The sequence below is a fragment of the Danaus plexippus genome, assembly GCF_018135715.1.
Source record: "Danaus plexippus chromosome 18 unlocalized genomic scaffold, MEX_DaPlex mxdp_35, whole genome shotgun sequence".
Lineage (NCBI taxonomy): Eukaryota > Metazoa > Arthropoda > Insecta > Lepidoptera > Nymphalidae > Danaus > Danaus plexippus.
The window spans coordinates 1,904,731-1,927,971 of NW_026869854.1; the positions used below are offsets into that span (position 1 = coordinate 1,904,731).

Sequence of the window (23,241 nt, forward strand, 5' to 3'; positions counted from 1 at the left end):
TACGGTGAGTGAAAAGAAAGATATACATTTAGGGAACTCCTGCGAAACCTTTCTGATGGGACATATATGTGTAACATTTAACACAAATACGAAAATGTAAAGAATACAAAAACCGTTCTCGGATATCAAAATGTCATTATCAAACATTTGAGGGACGTGAGTGGTTTAACAATAAACGTGAACCATCGTTTCATTTGGAACCAAACGTAATGTAATGTTATCCAATTTCCGATGTATGATGTGTACAGATTTTATACTAGCTCTGATTATATGGCTCTGGTTTCATTCTTTCTGTAACATATTCAATAATTTCGGAATGTCTTTATCTAACTTAAATCACTTTTAGAGCACAACAATGATTTGTCAGTTTTGCATAAAATCGATCGTCTATTCTAATTAAGAATACATAGTTACCCACATGGCTGGACGACGTTATATATCCTCTATTAATTGGGTTATGATATATTCGATAGTGTTCTTACTATGACCTACTTATCGGCCGGCTTAGCGTGCGAGCATCCAATTCGAACGTGAAACATGACTTCCAATAAAATCATCCGTGACTGACTTCGTTACTAAAAGTAACAAGATATTTCGTGTCCTGACACGTTTGGCTGCCGCTAAAACTGTAATTTCTTCATGTTCAAAAGGCACGCCCAACAGCTGTAGTGTTAACACGACCATAGCTTCTTATTTATCAGCCGATGTTAGTGGAAATTTCGTTTGAAATTCTTTGATTTCATTTTAACATGAACTCGTAGATATTTTGAACTTGTCATATTTGTCATCATTAATGACTTACAAAGGAAAAAATATTTTATGGTTTACATTTATTTCACGCATTATATTTTTTAGATAGTTAAATGACATAACAAATGTTTCCTAGCAAAAATTTATGTAGTAGAATTTATCCTTAATTTAGTAAATTCATGATATGAAATAATATTAACATAAGAATGTTAATCAAATTTTAACTAGCTTATTAATAACTCTCAAAAGACTTATATTCGCTACTATTCGGAGGCAACTGTTTAGAAAAGACGCTGTACGGATTTTAGTGGTTTAATAACACTATGACTGAATGTAGGAAGAGTTAATTTGAACCCAAAAAATAACATTTTATACAAAGAAAAATATATTTGAAAGTTCAATCACTCACATCGATTTTAATTTTTCTTAAATTACTTATATTATCTAGATAAATCTGAACCCCCCAGCACTGCAACTAAATATGAATATGAAGATTTTAAGCAACAACATATATAAAATAAATCATAATTTAATTTATTTCGCAATTTGTCTTTGCGAGTTTCATAAATAAGTTCAAAAGATTTCATTCCACTCAAATATTTAGAAGATTGCGATTCTTAGGATTGCAATGTCTCTTTGGTGTCGTATTAAGGTGTCTGCATTCCTTGTTTAGCTTCTATATTTGTCAATAGACAGATCTTTATTCTAAGCTGACTTTTTGAATGATCATCTTAACTGTTATCCTATTAAACTTAAGTATAGATATTTTTTGTCTCATTATAGCTACATATATGTTTTATTATAGGATAAAAAAAATCATTTATCAAAATCATAGTACATCATTTGTAATCAAATTAAAATGTTTACTTTTAAACAGTAAGTTTCAAATGTCAACAAACTCAATGAGGTCGATATAGAAGTAACAAAACGACCGTTCCGTAATGAAATGCATATTCATGTCACTCAACAGTTGCTCTTTTCAAATCATAACATATTTTGTAAGAGCTTACAAAAACCATCCCACGTACGTCAAATTTATTTAATTCTTCGTGAACGGTACAATACTTTATATGTCAATAATACATTTTCACCTAAATCCAAAAGTACTAAAGCAAGTACACTCATTTCTAAAAATAAATGTTAAAATCGATACGAGTCGTTTACTTTAGAAAGTCGAAAAATGAGTATTAAATTACTTTTAAAACTTATAATTGGAGCTCTAGATTAGGAGATTAGATTAAATTTTGTATTTAAAAAAACCTCAGAAATAAAACCACTGTATTTTTTGTTACAGTTCCAACATCTGACGTGCAAGGTGTGCTCGGAAAGAAAGCGTCTTTGCCGTGCGACATTCAGCCTCTCCACTCGGACGACGCAGTGGTCATGGTTCTCTGGTTTAAGGAATCTGATGGAGAGCCTTTGTACAGGTACATGTGATATGTTGATATGTCTATCGTTATACATTTTTTTTATATATTTTCAAAACCTCTTTATAATAAAAATGTTTTAAATATCTATCTACTTTTTATAACAATTATAGAAGTTGAAAGAAAAATATTTTTTATAAAACCTGTTAAAGATCGAATTCGCGGTGATTTATCAATTTATTTTGATACATCTCGACACTTGATGACGTCATTTGGGAGTTCCATAAATTTATGTCATCTGTTTCCGGGATCCAATTGTTATCATGACAAATCGTAAGATAAATCCTTAGATATTGGGTTAGGTTAAAACAAAAAATACGAAATAAATTGTATATTCATATTTATAATATTCAATAATAATATATCAGTATGTACTATCAGAATTATGACATAATTAATATATGGAGAACTTTTTTTTAGTTACGACATCCGAGGTCGCCTTTATAATCAGCCAAAGCTCTGGTCCTCTCCCCTGGTCTTCGGGAACCGGGCCTATTTCCGAGGAGGAGCAACCCCAGCAGTTCTCATGGTCGACAACGTGCTGGCAGTAGACGCTGGAGTATATAGATGTAGAGTAGACTTTAAAAACTCACCAACTAGAAATTTGAAAGTCAATTTCACTGTTATAAGTAAGTAACAATTGAATTATTTCATCGATAAATATAAATAGTTGAACGGAACGTAACAAGTAATTTAAAAGAGAAACATTCGTTCGTTCGATCGCGTCTCAAGTCGAAGTAGCGAATCCATCAATTAATATTTAAAATGGTTTTCAATGATACTTGCAATAATTGGATGATTCTTACAATGATTGTTCAGTTTCCGATAATAATTGAGCCAGCTTTGATAATAAAACTCCCTTTCCGATTTCAAATTCTTATATAATGACTTAAAAGTAAAAACTTTCTAACTTCATTAAAAATTTCGGACGAATTTATTGACGGGACGAAATTTGAGATTGCTTTATTTATTTTCACAATCTCGAAACAGTTTCAAAGTATTTGATTGCAATTTACTTTGAAGGATTGAAGAAACCTTAATATCTTTTTCTGATCCTATTATTTTCCTTAAAAATTATGGATGAAGTTATAAAAAGAGCAGTACTTGTCAAGATTTTGTGGAGTTTCTTTATCCTTTAAGATTTCGGTGACATAGTAGACAAATTAGAAACGTGAGCGTAGAGTTTGTGTTGGAAAAAAATGTGCTTTATTTTAGTTCCACCGAGTCGACCTACTATATACGATGCGAAGAGAAGAGATCGCACTAAGTTAGTTGAACCATACAATGAGGGATCAAACGTATTGCTTATTTGTGAAGTTGAAGGAGGTAAGCTTTTATAAGATATCAATTTAAACATAAGAAGTAGGTGCTTTCCAGAATCTATTACTTTTTACAAAGGTAAAAGTGTGTGATTGTGTTGGTTATATGAGGAATATTTTACACAGATAGCATAAAGATTTCTTTAATTTGTTTTTGAAGTTTGAGAAATTCTTAGCTAAATACTTAAATAAAATTGAAATTAGTAATATTGAGAAAAAAATTCATTGACTGAATTCCAACTTTTGAGTTTTTAGAATATGGGGCCGCGGTGGAACATAAAGATTAAGTGTTCGTTCTATTTAAAATATTAATTTATTCGGAACATGGTTCTTACATTGAATAAATTATATTTACTTATATATATAACAAATGTGGCAAAAAAAAGATGTGGCTTTCTTTATTTTTTGTCCAAAAACACAGCTTCCGTCCAATTAAACATATAGTTTCATATTGACTGTCCATTTATATTTACAACAACTAACCTTTTCTATAAAAAACTAGCACTTTCTATAAAAAACAAAAATTCACACCAGACGATTCGACAATAATAAGAACATGTTGCTTCATAAGAAACTTTAAAAACAAAAAGAAAAATAATTTAAAATATAAAAACCAAAAATAAAGTAACACAAAGAAACACTAATTAAGGTCACAACACTTTAAATGATAATTTGTAATTTGGAGATGTAATTGAAACAATAATTATTATATGCTTTACGTGAACGTAATTATTGTCATTCTGGTTCACGGCACCATCAATCTTGTTGTCACAATGTATTTTTCCCTAACCACTAAACTATATTGGTAATTTTGTACCTACATTACATTTTCCCGTATACAAAATTGGGGGCTAGCAGAGCTTCACTCATTTTAATTTCTCGCACTTATGTCATTGCGATACTATAACTACAATCATAATCATTAAATCTGATTTAATTCTTTATTTTTAAATAAAATCATGATTAGTAACATTACAATAAGTGTTAAAAAAACATATTTTTTTTTAATAAAAAACCCTCCAAAACAAGCAGAATTACCATTATTTTAGTTACGTATTACTCCATTAATCAAATACGCCGTTATTAGACCTTATCGCTTCATCTTCAACAACTTGATATCACGATCTAAAGATGGTGTCGGTGGTATCGTATCATAATCATTAATTACAGGATGGGCGTTACAAGCAACAATGGCATAGCTAGATTGAACATTGAGTTTGAATAATTCTTATGATTTAAATCTAAAACCAGTAGTGACGAGATAAATTATATTAGACAATGTACTTTAATTTAACTCCTGAATATATTTGATCCACGATTTCAATGAAGTGATATTAAATGTGATTTTTATCGTGATCTCTGTTTTGAGATACAAATTGATTTAATCAATATCAGAACGCTAATGATTGCCAGTGAAAATATTTATAATTAAATTCAGGCATAAATTGTATATATTTTTTTGTAATTAATCTGAATTTGTATCTATGAATAAAAAGTAATTGGACTCTATTTAAAAATTGATAACATAAAATATATAAATTAATTCGTTGTTTTGTTCGATCGTGCACCTCCCCCTGTATATCGACGTGACTATATCGACCACCCGTGGCATTCACCATTAACGCATACCACACTCGTCATTCACACCCAATTGTCTTCTAAAGTTATACTTATGATTTCATTACCTTTTATAACGGGACTTTCAAATTTGTCTCTAATATATCTCTAGTATAATGTTGTATGTTGTTATGAAAAGTAAATATATAAAGGAGTCATATTCTCGCCATGATAACACCTATATAAAATATTATTCCAAAACAGCCACCACAGTTTTTAATTAGAAACCACGATCTCAATTACGAAACATAATGAAGACGTCAAAAACATTATAAAAGAGTATACAATAATAATTCCATCGTATTTTTTGCTGTCCTACATTTTTGTGGTTTTTAATTCGAAACTTTTAGACTCAGCAAAGTTGAGAGATATTACAGCAACTTTTGACAAAAATCTTATTTAAAAATTTTTCATAATGTTTCTGCTTTGCAAAGACACGGCAAAAGTGTTAATTAATGATGAAATTATTAGAGCACTAAAATTTATGAACATATTTAGCACAATTCTATAATATAATACTTTGCTTTCCTGCGGCCTAGTAATCTGAAAAAGAATGTAATATGGTCAATAATTTTAATAGTTTATGATTTTGGAAATAAAAACATATCATCCAAAATTATTGAAATTATTGAATAAATCCCCTAACGTCAGTTTTGAGACTCCTCGGTTGGTGTTTTTTATTATGATTTCTTTCGTCCATCTATTTCCATTTCATCTCTGTAAGTATAAAATTTAGCTCCTTGTGATTGTATGCTGCGTTAACTTGATTTAATTATAGGTAAACTGAAGTCTTAACTGTCAATATTGACAAAATTTGAACAAATATACGTAATTTCGTAAAGATCTGCTTATTTATATTTTAAGAAACGTGCACAAACAAAAGACTAAAAAATCGTTTTTTTTTTTTAAGAAATATAATGGGAGATATTAAATTTCTTGATATGTAGAGTTTGTGAAATAGTCCATCAACTCGTTCAACAGGTAGACCACGACCGAAACTGACGTGGTACTTGGAAAACGTTGTCATAGATGATTCCTATGAACAAAGGGAAGACGGGCTCACTGTGAATACGCTGACGTTCCCAAACGTCGGCAGACAACATCTCAATGCAAGGCTTGTTTGCCAAGCGTCCAACACAAATCTGGCGCCGCCTGAGACTAAAGTAGTAATTTTGGATATCAACTGTGAGTACATAAGATTTATGTTAATTATAAATTATATTCATTTAAATCATAAATTTATCAAATATAATGTCCTAGAAGTTAAAAAATATTATTACGCTTTTAGTCGGAACAGGTCCGACTGCCGAATTCATAAATATATATTTTTTTCTTTTAAAGCAAATGAAATGAAGGAAACATTCTTAATTCTTCGAAAACATAATTTGCTTCGAAACTTGGCTTGAATACAAAATAAAAAGAATTAAAAGAGAAACTAGAAAAATTGTTAATAAGATCACAAATAATTTCGTTTAAGCTCGCCTCCTTATAAATTTTGCTAAATTAGATTCAAGCGAAACGATCTCACGACCGCCTTGGCATCATTTAAAATGAATGTACCTATAAGATCACTAGGAATTTTTCTCTTTCTCATTACGCAGTGAAACCGATAACGGTAAACATATTAAACAAGGAGAAGCAAGTATCAGCAGATAAAAGATACGAAGTGGAGTGTAAGACAACAGGATCGCGTCCCGACGCCTCCGTCACTTGGTGGAAGAACAATAGACAACTCAAACGGATGGCGAAAAACGTACGCCCTTTGTACTTTATGCTATTGTCTCTTAATTAATAGATTCTTTTCAATTTTTTTCCTAACACCATTCCGTCTTTTATATTTTTTATCCTAAAATAGGGGTGCTTTCGTATTCAATGAGTTCCTTTGCGAGGAATATAGATTTTTTTACCGTCATACAAACTTGAAATTTGTTTTGTTTTGCATTTATTCAATATAATTAGTTTTGTGATTGTATTAATTTGTCTTCACAATGAAGAACAGGCAATAAATAATTACCTTTGTAATCCACATTTAAGGTTGTTTCTGGCAAATAACAAGCGATATTAAATTCCAAAATCAACTAATCCTCTTAACTCTAATTAATATTCTGATTCTGATTTCTCGAAGAAATTATATTTAATACTTTGTATTTTAGATTCATCATAAACAAAAGTTCGAAAGGAATGATCATTTATAAAAATATTTTTGGAGAAATATAATAAATATGATATATTTTTTCTAAACTTAAGCCGGCTTAACTTTTAATATAATTTCTTTGAAAATACCGTTGCTTGAGGTATAATTGGACTTCATTAGTTTTGAAGAATCAATGAAACAACACATAAATTTATTTACAATAGAAAATATTTCTAACAATATTCAATGTAAAAAATAACTTGATGTATTTTTAAAGTTCTCAGAAAACAACGAAACACTGAGTGTTCTAAGTCTAGTTCCGAGCGTCGAGGATGATGGTAAATATTTGACTTGCCGCGCTGAGAACAAACGCATACCAGACTCCGCGATAGAAGACAAGTGGAAACTAAATGTGCATTGTAAGTTATTGAATCACTGTTCAGAAATGATTTACGACTGTTAGCTTCGTCTGGAATACAAACACCATACTGTTTGTTATAATACTGACGGCCCACGGTAACAGTGAACAAGAAACAGTTAGATTTTAAAGTGCATATTTTACATCGATACCCTTTAAAATGTCTGTTCTCAATCTATCGATCTAAGGATCTAGACTACTTTTATGTAATGTTTACTTAGACTAAGATTTTTATTATGAATACTTTGTCACGTGATATCAAAAGAGTCACTCACTATTAAGAACATAGGGTAAGCGAAAATATATTCGTTACTAATTGATTGAAAATCAGAAACTTCCGTTATTTTTATTGAATAAAAAACGGTAATCATACATAAATTGATGGATTTTGAAATGAAATCATCCGAGATTAAATATTTTATTCGAGAGCACGTTCCATGGAAAAACATCCAACACGTAGCGACATTTAGAATGAAAACTATTTGAATTAAAGAATTTTAATACGTTCAAATTGTTAGGTTGGTCTGAAAACATATGATGCTTTTAACACTGCTCTTTTCCAATACTTAGAATGCTTTTATTTGGTAGTTACACAGACCTCCAACAGTTTTTATTTACATTTTCAATATTTTATTTTATTTGTAAATAATCAGAGTAAATATAGTTTTTAAGATATTTTCCAAGTTAGTTTATCTATAAAATCTAATTAACTGATAACTTAGTTGCTTCAACTTCAAATTTTAAGGCAACAAATAGTTAGTTGCTTCATTCATATTTCATTTGAAAAATATGTCAATAATTTTATTATTAAAAATTACATAAATCCAATTAACAGTAATTTACGTCTCTAGAGTGAAAATAAAAGTTAGTCACGCGCTGTTGCGACTTCTTAAAAATATCTTAATTTATCGCGAAAAATCTTCAAGTGCTTTAGAGAGTTCCAGGCTTGAAAAGGATGGTTATAATAAATCTTGGAGAATGACACGTAGGAACGAAGGGCCAAGTCGCAGCAAGATAAACCCAAATTATTATTATGAAAAGTCTCTTGAATCTTTATAAATTTTAATTAAAATACTGCTAGCAATAGTAAAACATTTTGGGTGGATGAAATTGATGTAATTACATTTTATCCTTAAGCTAGCACTGAAGTTCGACCTTTGTAATTGAATTATTAGAATTTGGACCCAATGTTCACGGGATGATGAATCACTTTTGCCTAATATAATAAACGTCGCCGGTTAAGTAATAATGCTTTACACGATAATATTTTATAATAGAATTTGAATTTTGAAATCCCGACAGATTCCAAGAGCTGAAAATTTTAGTTCCAACCTTTTTTTTATAGACACACCCAAATTTTTGAATTATAAGGTTTTTTTTAAATTCCAGTCATAAATATGGAAAGAAATCTTTAACATGAGTTTGTTTTTGTTACAGATGTTCCTATAGTAGATCTCAAAATGGGTTCTAATCTAAACCCTGATGAAATAAAGGAGGGCGACGATGTTTACTTCGAGTGCACTGTCACAGCCAACCCCAAGACACATCGACTAGTTTGGTTTCACGATGTAAGTAAACAACCACATGTGTAAGCAGCAATCGCTTTAACATACTGTTATGCAAGAACTATATTGGAATACGCTGTTATTGAGAATATTGATACCAACCTACCAAACAAACTTACTTCATGTTCTAATTAAGATTGTATGTGTCCAAAACACGGAAAAATAATGCTGTAAGGTATAAACAAATTCATATGAAAATATGGGGTTCTCCAATAGGGACGCTTGAACTTTGACAGCTGATTGCGGCCATGTTGTTTGAGTGACAGCTGTCAAATGCAGTGTGTTATATTCATTCCGTCCTCCCAAACCACCATGGCAGGTTACAGTGTCGAGCAGCACGTGCAAATCATAAAATTGTTTTATGAAAATGGGTCTTCAGTTCGAGCAACGTTCCGCGCACTTCGCCCGTTTTACGGTCGCGATGATCGTCCTGCCGAGTCGACTATCCGTCGATTGGTGGACAAATTCGAGTCAACCGGGTCAGTTAACAATCAGCCGGTTCCCGTGCGTCAACGTAACGCGAGATCTGCCGAGAATATCGCCGCTGTGCGCGACAGTGTCCTCGAAAACCCGCGGCAGTCAATTCCGCGTCGCGCACAGGAACTCGGCCTTTCGCAGACGACAACTTGGCGAATTTTGCGTTGTGACTTGAGCCTGCACCCGTACAAGATCCAGCTGACCCAAGAGCTCAAGGTTAATGACCATAGACAGCGCCGTGTGTTCGCTGACTGGGCATTAGAGCAGTTGGAAGTTGACGCCGATTTTGGCAAAAAAATCATCTTCAGCGACGAGGCGCATTTTGGATGAATGGCTATGTCAACAAGCAAAATTGCCGTATTTGGGACGAGACCAATCCACACGAGGTTCACCAAGTGGCAATGCACCCGCAGAAAGTGACTGTTTGGTGCGGATTTTGGGCCGGAGGCGTGATTGGTCCGTATTTTTTCGAAAACGATAATGGTGTGGCCGTCACCGTCAATGGTGAGCGATACCGGTCGATGATAACCAACTTCTTTTGGCCTGAAATCGAGAATATGGATCTGGACAACATGTGGTTTCAACAGGACGGCGCTACGTGCCACACAGCACACGCTACGATGGAAGTTCTGCACGAGCAATTTCTGGACATGGTCATCTCGCGCGGAGGCGACGTGAACTGGCCACCGAGATCGTGCGATTTGACCCCGCTGGACTTTTTCTTGTGGGGTTTTCTTAAGTCGCAGGTCTATGCCAACAAGCCGCAAACCACCGATGCCCTCAAAGTCAACATACGCCACGCCATCGATCAAATACAGCCCGATTTGTGCGCCAGAGTCATCGAAAATTGGACCTTTCGTGTGCGCGCCACCAACCGAAGCCGTGGCGGTCATTTGAATGATGTCATATTCCATACATAATGGGGTCGATAGACCTTCCAAATAAAAAAAAAATTTCGCAAATATCTTTCCTACATGTATTTTTTTTTGCATTTCAAAGATCAAGCGCCCTTAATGGAAAACCCTATATAACATTGAAATTTTCAAATATATCTGTTTATTTGATTATTTTACGATACTTTTTTTTTCATTTGAATTTCATTTGTTTATATATGAAACATCAGGCTAATGATAGTAAAAACTAGGCAAACTGATATTTTTTAATGTTCTATATAAAAAGTTTCTAATCTATTTTAATCTTATCCTAGAACAATGAAATCTTTCACAACGAGGGTTCAGGAGTTATTCTGAGTGCGCAAAGTCTAGTGCTGCAAAGTGTGACACGAGCAGCCGCAGGAGACTACACCTGCATGGCAGCCAACAGCGAGGGCAAAGGCACAAGCAATCCTGTATCTTTATTAGTTCGATGTAAGTATTTCAAAATATTCATGTACCCTTAATCATTACAATGTTTTCACGATGGTAACAAACTTCCAGTTTTTAAGACCTGTTTTTGGTTCAAGGTAAGAATATTTCGATTTATTTTACTTCACAGCTAACGAGGGAAACCTTCAATTTGTCACATGTTATATTTTTCTTTTACATTTGAAAGTTGAAACGTCGGGATCGTTAGAATGAAATGTGTTAGTTCTACAGACGTGTGATTCTGATATTGGCCGTCATCCAACAAACACAACAGGACGTTGTAAATTTTGCCATGTGCATGTATGCCTACCATTTCCGGTCTGCTTTACTGTACCATCAATGTATATTTCGTAAAAAAAATATAAGCGTTTGGTATTATAGTAAGCCAGTCAATATTACCTTTCTTGCTGCAATAACCTAAAAATACCTTGTAAGTTAAAATGGTATAAAATCTAAACTTCTATAATAAATGTTTTTAATATTTTTCAATAGATTTATTTAATATTTTTAGTAAAAGAACAGATTACTCAAAATCTATTCAGATCATTTTCAAATTATGCTCCAGAGGAAACATCAGCAACTTGGCAATTTCCTTTTATTTTGTTTCTAGTGACCTGATTTTATTAAGAGTAGGTCATTCCATTTTTCATTAAATTATTTTATATGTTAAAAAAAAAACTGTTATTTTCAAGTATATAAACATTTATTGTCTATAAAACAAACATACATAGTTATTCAAAATAGAGTATATCTTATTATTTGTGTAATAGCAAACATATTCCAATTTACTTTTAAGCTCTTCGAATGTTGGAAATCTGTTAATAAATGTTCGAGATAAGCTTTTATTTATCACAACTATCATTAGACATCGAATATCGAGTCCAAAACTTATCTCAGAAACAGCACTTTACGCGCAGATGTGAGAACAATTTTAAAAGTTGGACATCTTTCAAACTGAGAAAAATTCCAAGTGTGCAGTGCTTTGTGTGAACGGAATTATTTGACTCCAAGCTACAGATTAGTTTCAACTACCAAAGAGAACGTGGACCAAATATTTGCATATTATATTGGACTTGTCTCAGCCCACTGTTTACTGAAGCGATGAAATTCACGGTTGCATGCAGAAGCCAATTTGCAGCGAACATATTGGTATGGACCTAATCTGGTCTGTTTTCAGAGCGAATTAGTCGATTGCAATACTTGCGGCTTATTTGAAGGTAATGCAAAACCGAAACATTCATGTTGCATTCATCTTTATTTACTATATCTGCTAATAATTTGCTGATAGAATTTATTTATCCAATTTGAAACAGGAATGCCTCCATGGTTTGATTTAATTCTAAACAAGTTTTACAAACTCTATTCAAAGCGTCCTAAAAATAATTATTAAATAATTCATGAAAGGTTTTGTGAAATGACCTCATTACGGGGATGAATAATTTATTTAATAAAAAAAACTTCACATTTCTAGAGCACTTTCGCTAAGAGTAGTCACGGTCCAGTGCATTTTCCAATAGCATTATATTATCAGCTTTTAACATCCCAGATATACGCAGTGCTTATAAAATTTTACGGCGCCCTGTAGGAATGAACGTGGGTCGCTGATGGCAAAATATTTTGAACCGCCATCTTGGTGAAATCGTTTAGTAAAATTTCACCCATTTAATATTCAAATTTAATTTAAAGCTTTTGTGAAGAAATTTTTAGTGAATTTAAAGTTCATTTTATGAATTATCTATTTTGAATGTTGATGTTTTATCGGATATACTACTATGAAATAATCTATGTAGCATTTTCTATTAAAATGCAATCCTATTTGGCTAAAAGACAAAGTGCGATTAAAAAAATTAAAACAAAGAGTTTAATGTAAGTTTACCTTATTACTTTAATAGAGAGCAGATATAAAATAAGAATTACATTTTTATTAGTACTACTGAACAGTGATTGGATTATATGAATCGTAATTGAATTCTTGTTTTTATTCCTTCCAGCTGTTGTTCGAACTCCAATTCCAGATTCTAATTGGATGACGTCACATTGTTATTTTTTTTTTCATCTGGCTATTCTATTAACTTCTATTCGTTGTTTATACCCAAAACGGTAAATATCTCTGGAGATTATCTCCAACCAGCTATACTTAATTCGACAAAAGTCACTTAAGGAGTTTTTCATTTCATTCATTTTCATAATGAAAAACGTGCAAAAACATATCAAAATATCAAAGAATAGGGTTAGCATTCCGTTTATAATAAGTAAAGGTGTTGTGATATGAAATTAATACATTTATTAACATACGACAGATTCACCATTATAAAACGTGACCTTTAGCTCGGTCAGTAACTTCGCTGTTATCCTTCCTATCTATAGTTATGCACATCTAATTTTCGTTGCTATTTCATCGACAACATTACCCCATTATCAAACAGCGATATTACTATCTGTTTCATAACCTTTCCTTTTAAGGAACTGTGAACCTTTAAAAGAAAAAGATTGTTGTTTTATCCATGTTGTTCTTTGAAAGTTTTAATGAAATGTAAATTTAGATTGATTTTATCTTCTGACTTTTACTTTGAATTTATTTATTTGTTTTAATTATCTTGCTAAGTTCTTGATTGCTGTTCTCGCCTGTTGAAAAGTTTCTGTGTTTTTAATGAATTTCTTTAATTTTTACAAAACAAAGAATCTACGTCTGTAACTATTAAAATAAAATAGTCAATGATTATCCTTTAATTTCAACTTTTTTTCTTTTTAATGTAATAGTTAATTGTAGAAAAACGTTGGGTAATTTACTTAGTGAGTGAACTTTATTCATATCGTTTCATAGTTGTACACTTCTCATAAAAAAAACATCTTCTCACAGATGCTCCAGTGTGTTCAGAGAGGAAAGATAATGAACTCTTCGGAGCATTGAAACAAGAAACTGTGTCTTTGCATTGTTCAGTCGATGCCAATCCGGCATTAGTGTCTTTTCATTGGACCTTCAACAACTCTGGAGAACAAACGGAGTTACCACCAAGGTGAAATCGTGTAGTTTCAAATTATCTATTGTATTAAATTATAATAGTACAAAGTTGAATAAGAATATTTTCTATCCAATAATAAAACTGTGTATTCAAATGCTAACAAAAGAATTTTAGCAACATTTTAAAAAAAACATATTTTTGTGACAATCAAAATGGTTCTTTGAGATTAGGCAAATAAGTGGCACAAGTATTATGTTTCAACATTTTATGCACAGATTATATAACAGTCATGGCCACACGTCCACATTGAATTACACACCGACTACGGACATGGAATATGGCACTTTGGCTTGTTACGGAGAGAATGCTGTCGGACAGCAGAAGGTCCCTTGCATCTTTCAACTTGTAGCCGCCGGTGAGAATTCAATATAATTTGTATTGTTTTATGTAGCAGCGATTTTAGCCGATTGTTAAAGAAATGTAATATACTTAGGCTCAAATATTTAATTTTTACCAGGTCGCCCTTTTCATCTTCAAAACTGCACCGTGGCCAATCAAAGTCTGGACTCATTATATGTGGAATGCGTCGAAAATTTCGATGGTGGTCTCCCACAGACATTTCTCATGGAATTACTGGAACTTCCGTCACTTACTGTAATTAAATCTTATCTATGATCTAACATTCATATTTTAACGAGATTTTCGAATTAATTTCCAAATTAGGATTCCTTAAACGATTATAGGAAGCGCACGAAATTAATTAAGGCGATTATAAGATGATGTAAAGATTAAATCTTTAATATCATTTCATTATAATTAATTACTTGAATTAAATTTTGATCTTAAAGATTAAAAGATAAAAAAATACTTTTGTATTTTGATAAATTTCACAATCGCTGTATCATGAAATTCATGTAAGTAAACATTTCTCTTAGGTAAGATACAATATATCTACAAACCGGACGCCCCCATACTTCGAGGTTCGTGGTTTGGCTCCCGGCGTTAGCTACAGAATTGATCTTTATGCTGTTAACGCAAAAGGCAGAAGTGACGTCACTACCATTGAGACTGTAGCGCTGAAGGGACAGGCCAAGTTTACTGGTAAATAAAAGTACAGCTGCAGATAGGACGTTTTTTACGTAAAGCAAGTTGAAATTTAAATGCCTAAAAGCTTCAAACGACGAATTTGTTTCACAAACTTAGTTTGATTCTCTTATATTGATTTTAAATCTTTGTTTTTTCATTAGACAGTGCATGATTATTTAATAAGACTGTTAAGCCTCGATTTTCAAGAGAATAAAATGTAAAGCGTATAATACTCGTAACAAAATTTAAAATTTATTACTTATACACTCAATAAGAAACCATTTAATGAAGTAGGTTACCCAGTCACACTTTATTATTATGAAAATAGGACGGCTTACTTTAGATCCTTTGCTATAGAAATGTGAAACAAAAGTATTTTGAAAAGAGAATTTTATTGACGTGATACTTTTAACCACAAAAAGTTTTATTTTTCTAATATTTAGCTTATTGTTTGTTACGATTATAAATTGGTAAGCATATTTATTTATTACCATACTTTCATAAATCGTCACATTTAAGGAGATAGCTATCACTATTTATGCTTTTTAGGGAAATATTGCCAAATTTCATTGCACCCGAAAATTTATGTTAGTAAGTTTACAATATAGAATAATGGTACTGTATAAAATATATTTTTTTCGTAAATATCTTATATGTAATACAAAACTTCACCTAATTGGTAGCAAAATATGAGAAATACAACTAAGGAGAAATAAAAGAAAGATAAAACTTCCCGTTTCTTGGGCCAAGTTTACAGAGGCCGCTGGGAAATTCATTTCGGAACCTATTTGACTACATTTCGAGGCAAATAGTAGATTTGGGACTTGCAATCTTCACAATTACAAAGACTTTAAGAAAGTCTTGACCTGTTCTTATTACGTTTAACTGAGAAAAAAGTCGTAATTACAATTAAAAAAATATATATGAATTGAAGTTATAAAAAAAATATTCTTAATAGGATTTAATTGGAGTATTTTGTCATTATGTTTCAAACTTAATTATTTTTTAACAATAAGTATAATAAGCGTATTTTAAGATTCTCTTTTTATTACTTAATAAGAAATTTCTTCAAATTATTATTTCTTTTTATTTTAATGGCTCTAAAAAAGTTTAATTATTTATAAGAAGAAAATAGCTATACAATTTTCATATTTTGAGAGACGAAATCTTATTTATTAAATAATTTGTGAATCAGGTGAAAGCAATTCGCTAGGCCTCTCTCCAGTACTCGCCTCAGTAGCGGCGATGTCAGCGTTATTGGCGATGTCAGTTTGCGGCGTGCTTGCAGTATTGTATAAACGGCACCTTAACAGACATAGACAACTACCGGCCAAGCACGCGCCTTTGAGGTATGTCCTAAACTATGTTATATTAATATTAAATATTACACTATATAATATCAGCATTGATTTATCTGTTCGTGTTATTGTAGTTGACTTATGTAACTTATTTAAAATTATAGGGCTAACTGAATGTAAACATGCTCCTTTTAGGAATGTAAATTAATGTTTTCGTTACGTCAACCACTAATCTAGTTTAATGTTAAACTTAATATTAGAAATGTTAGAGATATTTATGAAACGTGATCACTGTACCCAAAAACCTCCAGAGAAACGACCAACATCTGCCGGCCGAGTAAATAACATTACCTCAAAGCAATGTAATGAGGTAATGTTTATTGAGCAGGAGTTTAGTGTTGTCTGTGATTTTAGTTTGCAATTAAGTAACATTAATTAATGTTAGAGGAATAAAACTAAGGAAGAGAACGTTGAAAATAAAGAAGATATTTGATTTAATTATGAAATGGAACAGATTGATAAGAACGAATGAACATTTCGGTCTTTGATACAGATCGATGCGTAGGCTTAGCTTTATATTAAAACAAAACAATCGTATTGAATATCGGTATGATGTATATTTAGGACGTTTATTTTTAAAACACTTACTACAATAAAGTCTGCGTTAACTAAAACTGTGTCTATTAACTCACACAAGTCTTAAATCGAACTCAGACTTATTAGTCGCATTTTTATACAATTTCATATAATTTTTCATATAATCATAAAAGTTTTAACCAATTGTTACTCCCAACTTTTTATTTCATCAAATGTTGGTCATTCTCTACTGATAAGTGCTTACAATATCATAAATATGATTTTATTCCATTTCATGAAGTAAATTTAATAGTTCTAGCCATCGCCAGATACTTTAAATCGTCGTCCGTGTTGCTGGTTGCACAAACACGATCTCTGTTGAAGCGTTCTACATACTTGGTCAATATTACAGATGCCCGCATAACGTAACGAAACGTAAAGTATCAATACGCAACATAACGTTGTGAGGTCAGGACGAGCACTCAGTCTAGACTCCATTTTACTAAATGTCTTTGAGGCTCTTTTCGCTTTTATCCAGAATACCAATCAGTATTCATCATCATCATCATCAGCCTATCGAAGCCCACTGCTGAACAAAGGCCTCTTCTTACATGGAGAAGGCTAGAGCATTAATCGCCACGTTTGCTCAAGACGGGTTGGCGATTTCAATCTTATAATTAGAAATTATAAGACCAGGTTTCCTCACGATGTTTTCCTTCACCGTTTGTCAGTGGTGTCTAAATACTCTTAGAAAGTACATATGATTCGGAAAAGATCACATTGGTACTTGCCAGGTTTCGAACCCGCGCCCTCACGTATGAGAGGCGAGCCTTTTAAACTCCAGGCCACCATGACTTCAATCAGTATTATATAACATTTATAAGTCCTATTGTATATAAGAATACAAGAGGTGCCAATTTCATGGAGAATTTTTTAAGGTTCTTTACTGTTCTAGTGAGTAAGAGTACTCACTAAATATGGTCATATTTTAAATAATATACATAATTACAAACAGGTACATTAATATTTTTGTGTTCACAAGTGTGATACTTTTATATTAAGATAACAAACATATTTAATAAACTTGACTTTTCCAATAGTATTTATAGAACTATATTCGTTATTCGTATTATCTGTTCTTAAAATCTTAAAAATTAAATCTCGTCATAATTGCCGACGATTAATTTAAATAAAAAGAAGCAACATCTTAAGGATTAGTGTAAATGAATAAATATCAAGGAAATCTGTTTACTAATTTCGTAAATTTTATCAGAGAGAAAGACAAATTAAAATTATAATTTGTCAACAAATTTATATGATATTTTCTCAAGTTTCTTTTATCACCTACAGTTTTTTAGATTCAATTGTTATTTTTAAATAATGGCTCTTAAACATAAATCGTTCCCAAAGAAATTAATGGCCTAATTTATTCGTGCACTTTAAGTTATTGATAATTTTTTCATATTGTTTTGTTGTTCAGAATGCTTTAGGAGCATTGGCAAAAAGAATATTTTTTCAATATTCGTCGCCCATAACTTCAGTCTCCTATATGATTACACGATTCAGCATTTATGAAAAATATAACTTCCCTTTGTTTATTACTATCCAGTTAGAAAAAATAAGTAAAATAGAAATCTTTGTACAGCTTTTACTTAAATAATGTTCTCTTTCTCAAACATTCACTTGATATAAGAAGTCGTTCGAACACAATTGACTCTTTTAGTATATCATTACCAAAATATTAATTTTAGTCAAGGATTTTTATGAAAAAAATAGTATTTGTAAAGTAATGGATTCACATTTTTAAATGAATCTATATTATTTTTTAATCATTTTCCTGTATAGTGAAGCTATGTATGCTGAAAGAAGTGGTCAGTGTACGACGCCGGTGAAGGCAGAGGTGCGACCGGCGCCGGAACCGGACCCAGCTGATGATGCTGACCCTGACATAATACCTAACTTATATGGTGCGTAATATCCTTTGAGCATATAGTGTACTTCTATGAAGTAACGATGAAAACTCATACCAGTTCTTATCTTATATTAAAAAAATTAAAGAATTTCCATTATATTCTTTTTGTAATTATGTAGAAAGTTCTAAGATTTATTCTTAAGTTCTAAGATGATAATGATAAGATGTATGAATAATGTTTTTGGAATTATATAACTGTAGAACGAAGACCGGTTTCGAATGGCTACATGAGCTTGCAGCGTCCTGGCACAGGCGAGGATGACGCACGTTCTGAACCTGAAGCTGGTGGTTACTACGCGGATTATAGGAAAAAGGACTATAGGATACCATTGACTAATGTGAGTTATTCCATTGATTAACAGAATTATTTGTTAAATGACGCAATAATTAATCACTAAATATACATACAATTCATAATGGTTCACTGAAGCTTTTTATTAGAGTCCGGTACGAAACTGGATCATTAGTAGTTTATATGAATAGCTCATACTTAGTAACTGAACTGAACTACTTTACTAGTAACGACTATGGAGATTCAAGTTTCCACGCTATAAAAAAGCGAATAAAAATCCTGAACTTGTATAAAAGAGTTCAGACAATAAATTCTACTAGAAAAAGCACCTGGCTTTCACTAACAAAATGCAATCACGAGAACTATCTAGCATGTTTTTATCTAGAATAAAGTGATCTTTGTACGGAACACAATGGTAGCGTAAATACAATATATACTGTATGCTCACTTATTCAAAATGAGAGTAGGTCAACATTGTATTAACTGAAGCCACAATTAGTGTTATGTGGGCCAAGCATTTAAATGACTTTCATCTTTTCTGGTAGGGTTTTTGAAAAAGGAACTTTTAATGATGTCACACCATTATAATGAATGTTTTGTTACTTTTCTCTTAATTTTTGAGATATTTTGCTTTTTTAATTTTCATTGTGACACTTAAGACTTTCGAGAATACAAATTTAAATAAAACTATGGTTTATAATAACTCCCGTTAAGAATTGCAGAGTAAATCTGAAAAACATACCTTTATTTAAAAAGTTTTTTTTTTTGGTATAATCAAATATTTCGATTATCATTTAAACAATAAATAAAACAAGGGGTATATCTATTTAAAATACCTATCATTAATTTCAATATCCATAATTATCTGTAATATATTTGTTGTGCAACCATTATAACACAGCCATCCTTCCAGTCCTCTCACTTATCTCTTAGGTTACCATGTAACACATTGCCTTACAGTCGTACCACAGTCTGAACCGCGTGAACAAGGGTGTTACAACAAGAGCGTGCAGTCCCGCGGCGGCGGGTGTGACGTCATCGCTCACAGCGCACCGTCTGCGCCCGGAGGTAGTCACAACTTCCCACCGCGTGCAAGAGAGTTGTATATAAATCATTCTACTGTTTCTAGTAATGTAATTAATTTTCGATCTTTTTTGATATTTTAACGATCTAAACCCTCCATTGTACATAATCTAAAAGATAACAGACTGTGTTCCTTTCGTAGTGTAACGTATTGTAAATTAATATTTCTACTCGTTTTGTGTATTGAATGTTGTAAGTGACACTTGTTAGTGATCAATGCTTAAAACTTTGATATAATATGATCGGGTCAATGTATTTTTATACTAATTGACGTTACTAAATTGTATTTAAAGAATATATTTATCTCATAAAATAAATATCTATGGGCCTAAAAACTATGGAGTCGTATTGAAATACTTTTTTATACTTTTCAATATTTATTATTAAATCTATGGGCTTCTCTTTGTTTTAATATATTTAAAATAATATAAATCCCTTTTTTGCATTGTTTATATTTAAATATATTCGCTCCGAAGGATACATTTTATATGACAGTACAATTCTGTTTGTAAAAAGTTTTCTTTTCATATGTTTATTTCGTATAATAAAATCGTGGGAATCTAGAAAGTAACGAACGCTTCACAGCGTTCAAAGGAATGACGAACTTACACCTTTACGTTGAGAATTATCACCGGAGTGAGGTTCACAGATAAATATTGATCATTCGATTTAGACTAGAAGTGTAGCGTTTAACGTTCACATTGATGTTAAAAGTTAACATTAAAATATATGAAATAAAACCTATAATATTGAAGATATGATCCTAAAGAAATATATATCAGCATTTGAAGAATTTATCCTGATTATAGCTATTATATTATTGATATAACCAATTATATTGTTGGTATATCAAGCCAATTATCGTATTCTCCTAAACCTCAATAGATCGACAAACATTTATCCACATAGAACGAGGGTCTTTCATGTTGTAAATTGGTTCAATTTAAAGCGATCCAATCGTTTGAAGAGCTCACCTGTATAAGACCCTCACGTCAAGTACAATGCAATTTCCAATCCGCCGAAAGATCTTGTGCTTCATATGAATAGTACCAATCTCATTATACATTCATAAAGCGTGAAAAAGTGGCGGATTAGATAACATTTCCTTGGTGACTCCCTAGACGGAGGCTATTAAAACTATCGGTTGTCATTTCAATGTTTTGTCTCCCAAAAAAAAAAGTTATTATTAGAGATTTTTGTTGGAGTCCCGTTTTAATTCATATTAATTGACGCTGAGCTATATTTAATTGGGTTTATTACCGTGACATCGGAGTTTTGATTAGTGTTGTTATTGAATTTAAACTCAATTCAGTCATCAAAATTAAAAAATAGACGAACAAAATTGCCAGCTTAAATTCAAGTGCTTTTGGCTGATGATTTTTGACTCGAATATTTGAGAGGTTGTAAGAATACATTAAAGCGTAATAATAATAGGCACATTGATTTAAACATTAAAATTTTTCTTACCTAAGATTTAGAACAATAATAGAAGTTAGCATTCATTGAAAGCTTAAGATTACGTATTTATTTTAACTCTAGATAATGTTAGTATAACTGTATATAGAAAACTGTACATTTGTATATAGGAAATTCTATGTTAAATAAACATCTAGTCTTACTTAGTTGTAACGGTGCTAAGAGGTGTATATTATCAAAACTTACATATTCACTGAAGCGTAACTTTTACTTCATGAAAATATTTCTATAAAATCAAAACCTATAGCAATTATTCTTCTTATTCCCTTTATATACTAATATAATTTTACAAGTTAAAATACCAAAAAGTTACGCCACAGCGACTTGTAATAGCGTAAAGTCAATTGCCCGACGACGCTCACAAGGTGAAGCTCTTGTTAAATAAAAATATTGTTTCTTGTAAATGTTTCTAAATACAATGTCGAGCATTTATGGTTTTGGATGTTTTATTCAGCCCTCTTTTCATTTGCAGTTATTAAGTTGTAAAGTACCAAGCTGTTCTAATTTTACTAGTATCGATACAGGAATTGAGTTATCATGATTTTAAAATTTATACTATAATTTTCTACATTTTTATTTCAACAGCTTTACATAGAGTGAGGTATCGACGATTTGGTAACGAGTTTTGAACCTAATGTTATATTTACACGATCGTTTTTCAAAATCACTCTTCATTTTTTTGCCATCACCAGTTGATAGACTGTTTGGTGTGATTTACCGTGTATGACAATGTGACATTTATTTTAAAGTTTTATGTTTAATTTACATTGATAAAAAAATAATTCAATCAAAACAATATCTTCCTTTTAAATGTGAATCTGAAAATAAATTTATATTATTTAAAAAGAAATATATAAAAAACATACATAAAAATAAACAGAAAATAGTGTAAGCTATGTGTCAGTTCATAAATAAGATGGACAGATAACTTAAAAACACTTTTAAATAAAAATACTATTAGAAAATAAAATTTGCACATTCTTCAATATTGTTCTATGGAATGTAGCTAGATTTTTGTCAAAATTATACTGTCTTAAATAACTGCACAATATCAAATTCCCGTACTGTTTAGCCTACTGTTTATTTATTCTACCTTTAGCATACTCTAAAACATTCTAGATAATTTCAAATAGTTTGAAATCGTCCAGAAAAATATATCACCTACATAAAATGTGTGTTACATAAATTTCTCTATATAACAATATCCGTCAATACTTAAAATGGCTATAAAATGTAACACCATGGCACAATAAAAATTTACAAAGTCTGAACTAAATTTTACAATCACAATAAAACAACTAATATCATAAACATCATGTTGATCATAAAGTTCCTAATGAGAACATAAAATGTCTGATCTGAAATAAAGATGTTCAAAACATTATAGTATTATTTGTCATCTGGTTTTAATTTCACCATTCATT

General features: G+C 31.4%; 1 protein-coding gene across 1 annotated transcript in view; it reads left to right on the forward strand.

Moving 5' to 3' along the window:
* LOC116773073 (hemicentin-1-like) overlaps window positions 1-22,254 on the forward strand; it is a 111,014-nt gene extending 88,760 nt beyond the window's left edge. Inside the window, exons 4-19 of the mRNA XM_032665447.2 lie at window positions 2,045-2,177; window positions 2,598-2,806; window positions 3,393-3,503; window positions 6,095-6,298; window positions 6,715-6,866; window positions 7,525-7,666; window positions 9,103-9,233; window positions 10,915-11,074; window positions 13,932-14,088; window positions 14,310-14,449; window positions 14,552-14,688; window positions 14,970-15,135; window positions 16,316-16,469; window positions 18,840-18,961; window positions 19,168-19,304; window positions 20,219-22,254. Of these exons, the coding sequence (XP_032521338.1) occupies window positions 2,045-2,177; window positions 2,598-2,806; window positions 3,393-3,503; window positions 6,095-6,298; window positions 6,715-6,866; window positions 7,525-7,666; window positions 9,103-9,233; window positions 10,915-11,074; window positions 13,932-14,088; window positions 14,310-14,449; window positions 14,552-14,688; window positions 14,970-15,135; window positions 16,316-16,469; window positions 18,840-18,961; window positions 19,168-19,304; window positions 20,219-20,368 (2,405 nt within the window). The 3' untranslated portion in view covers window positions 20,369-22,254. The remainder of the gene's footprint in view (window positions 1-2,044; window positions 2,178-2,597; window positions 2,807-3,392; window positions 3,504-6,094; window positions 6,299-6,714; window positions 6,867-7,524; window positions 7,667-9,102; window positions 9,234-10,914; window positions 11,075-13,931; window positions 14,089-14,309; window positions 14,450-14,551; window positions 14,689-14,969; window positions 15,136-16,315; window positions 16,470-18,839; window positions 18,962-19,167; window positions 19,305-20,218) is intronic.
* Window positions 22,255-23,241: the final 987 nt, after the last annotated feature.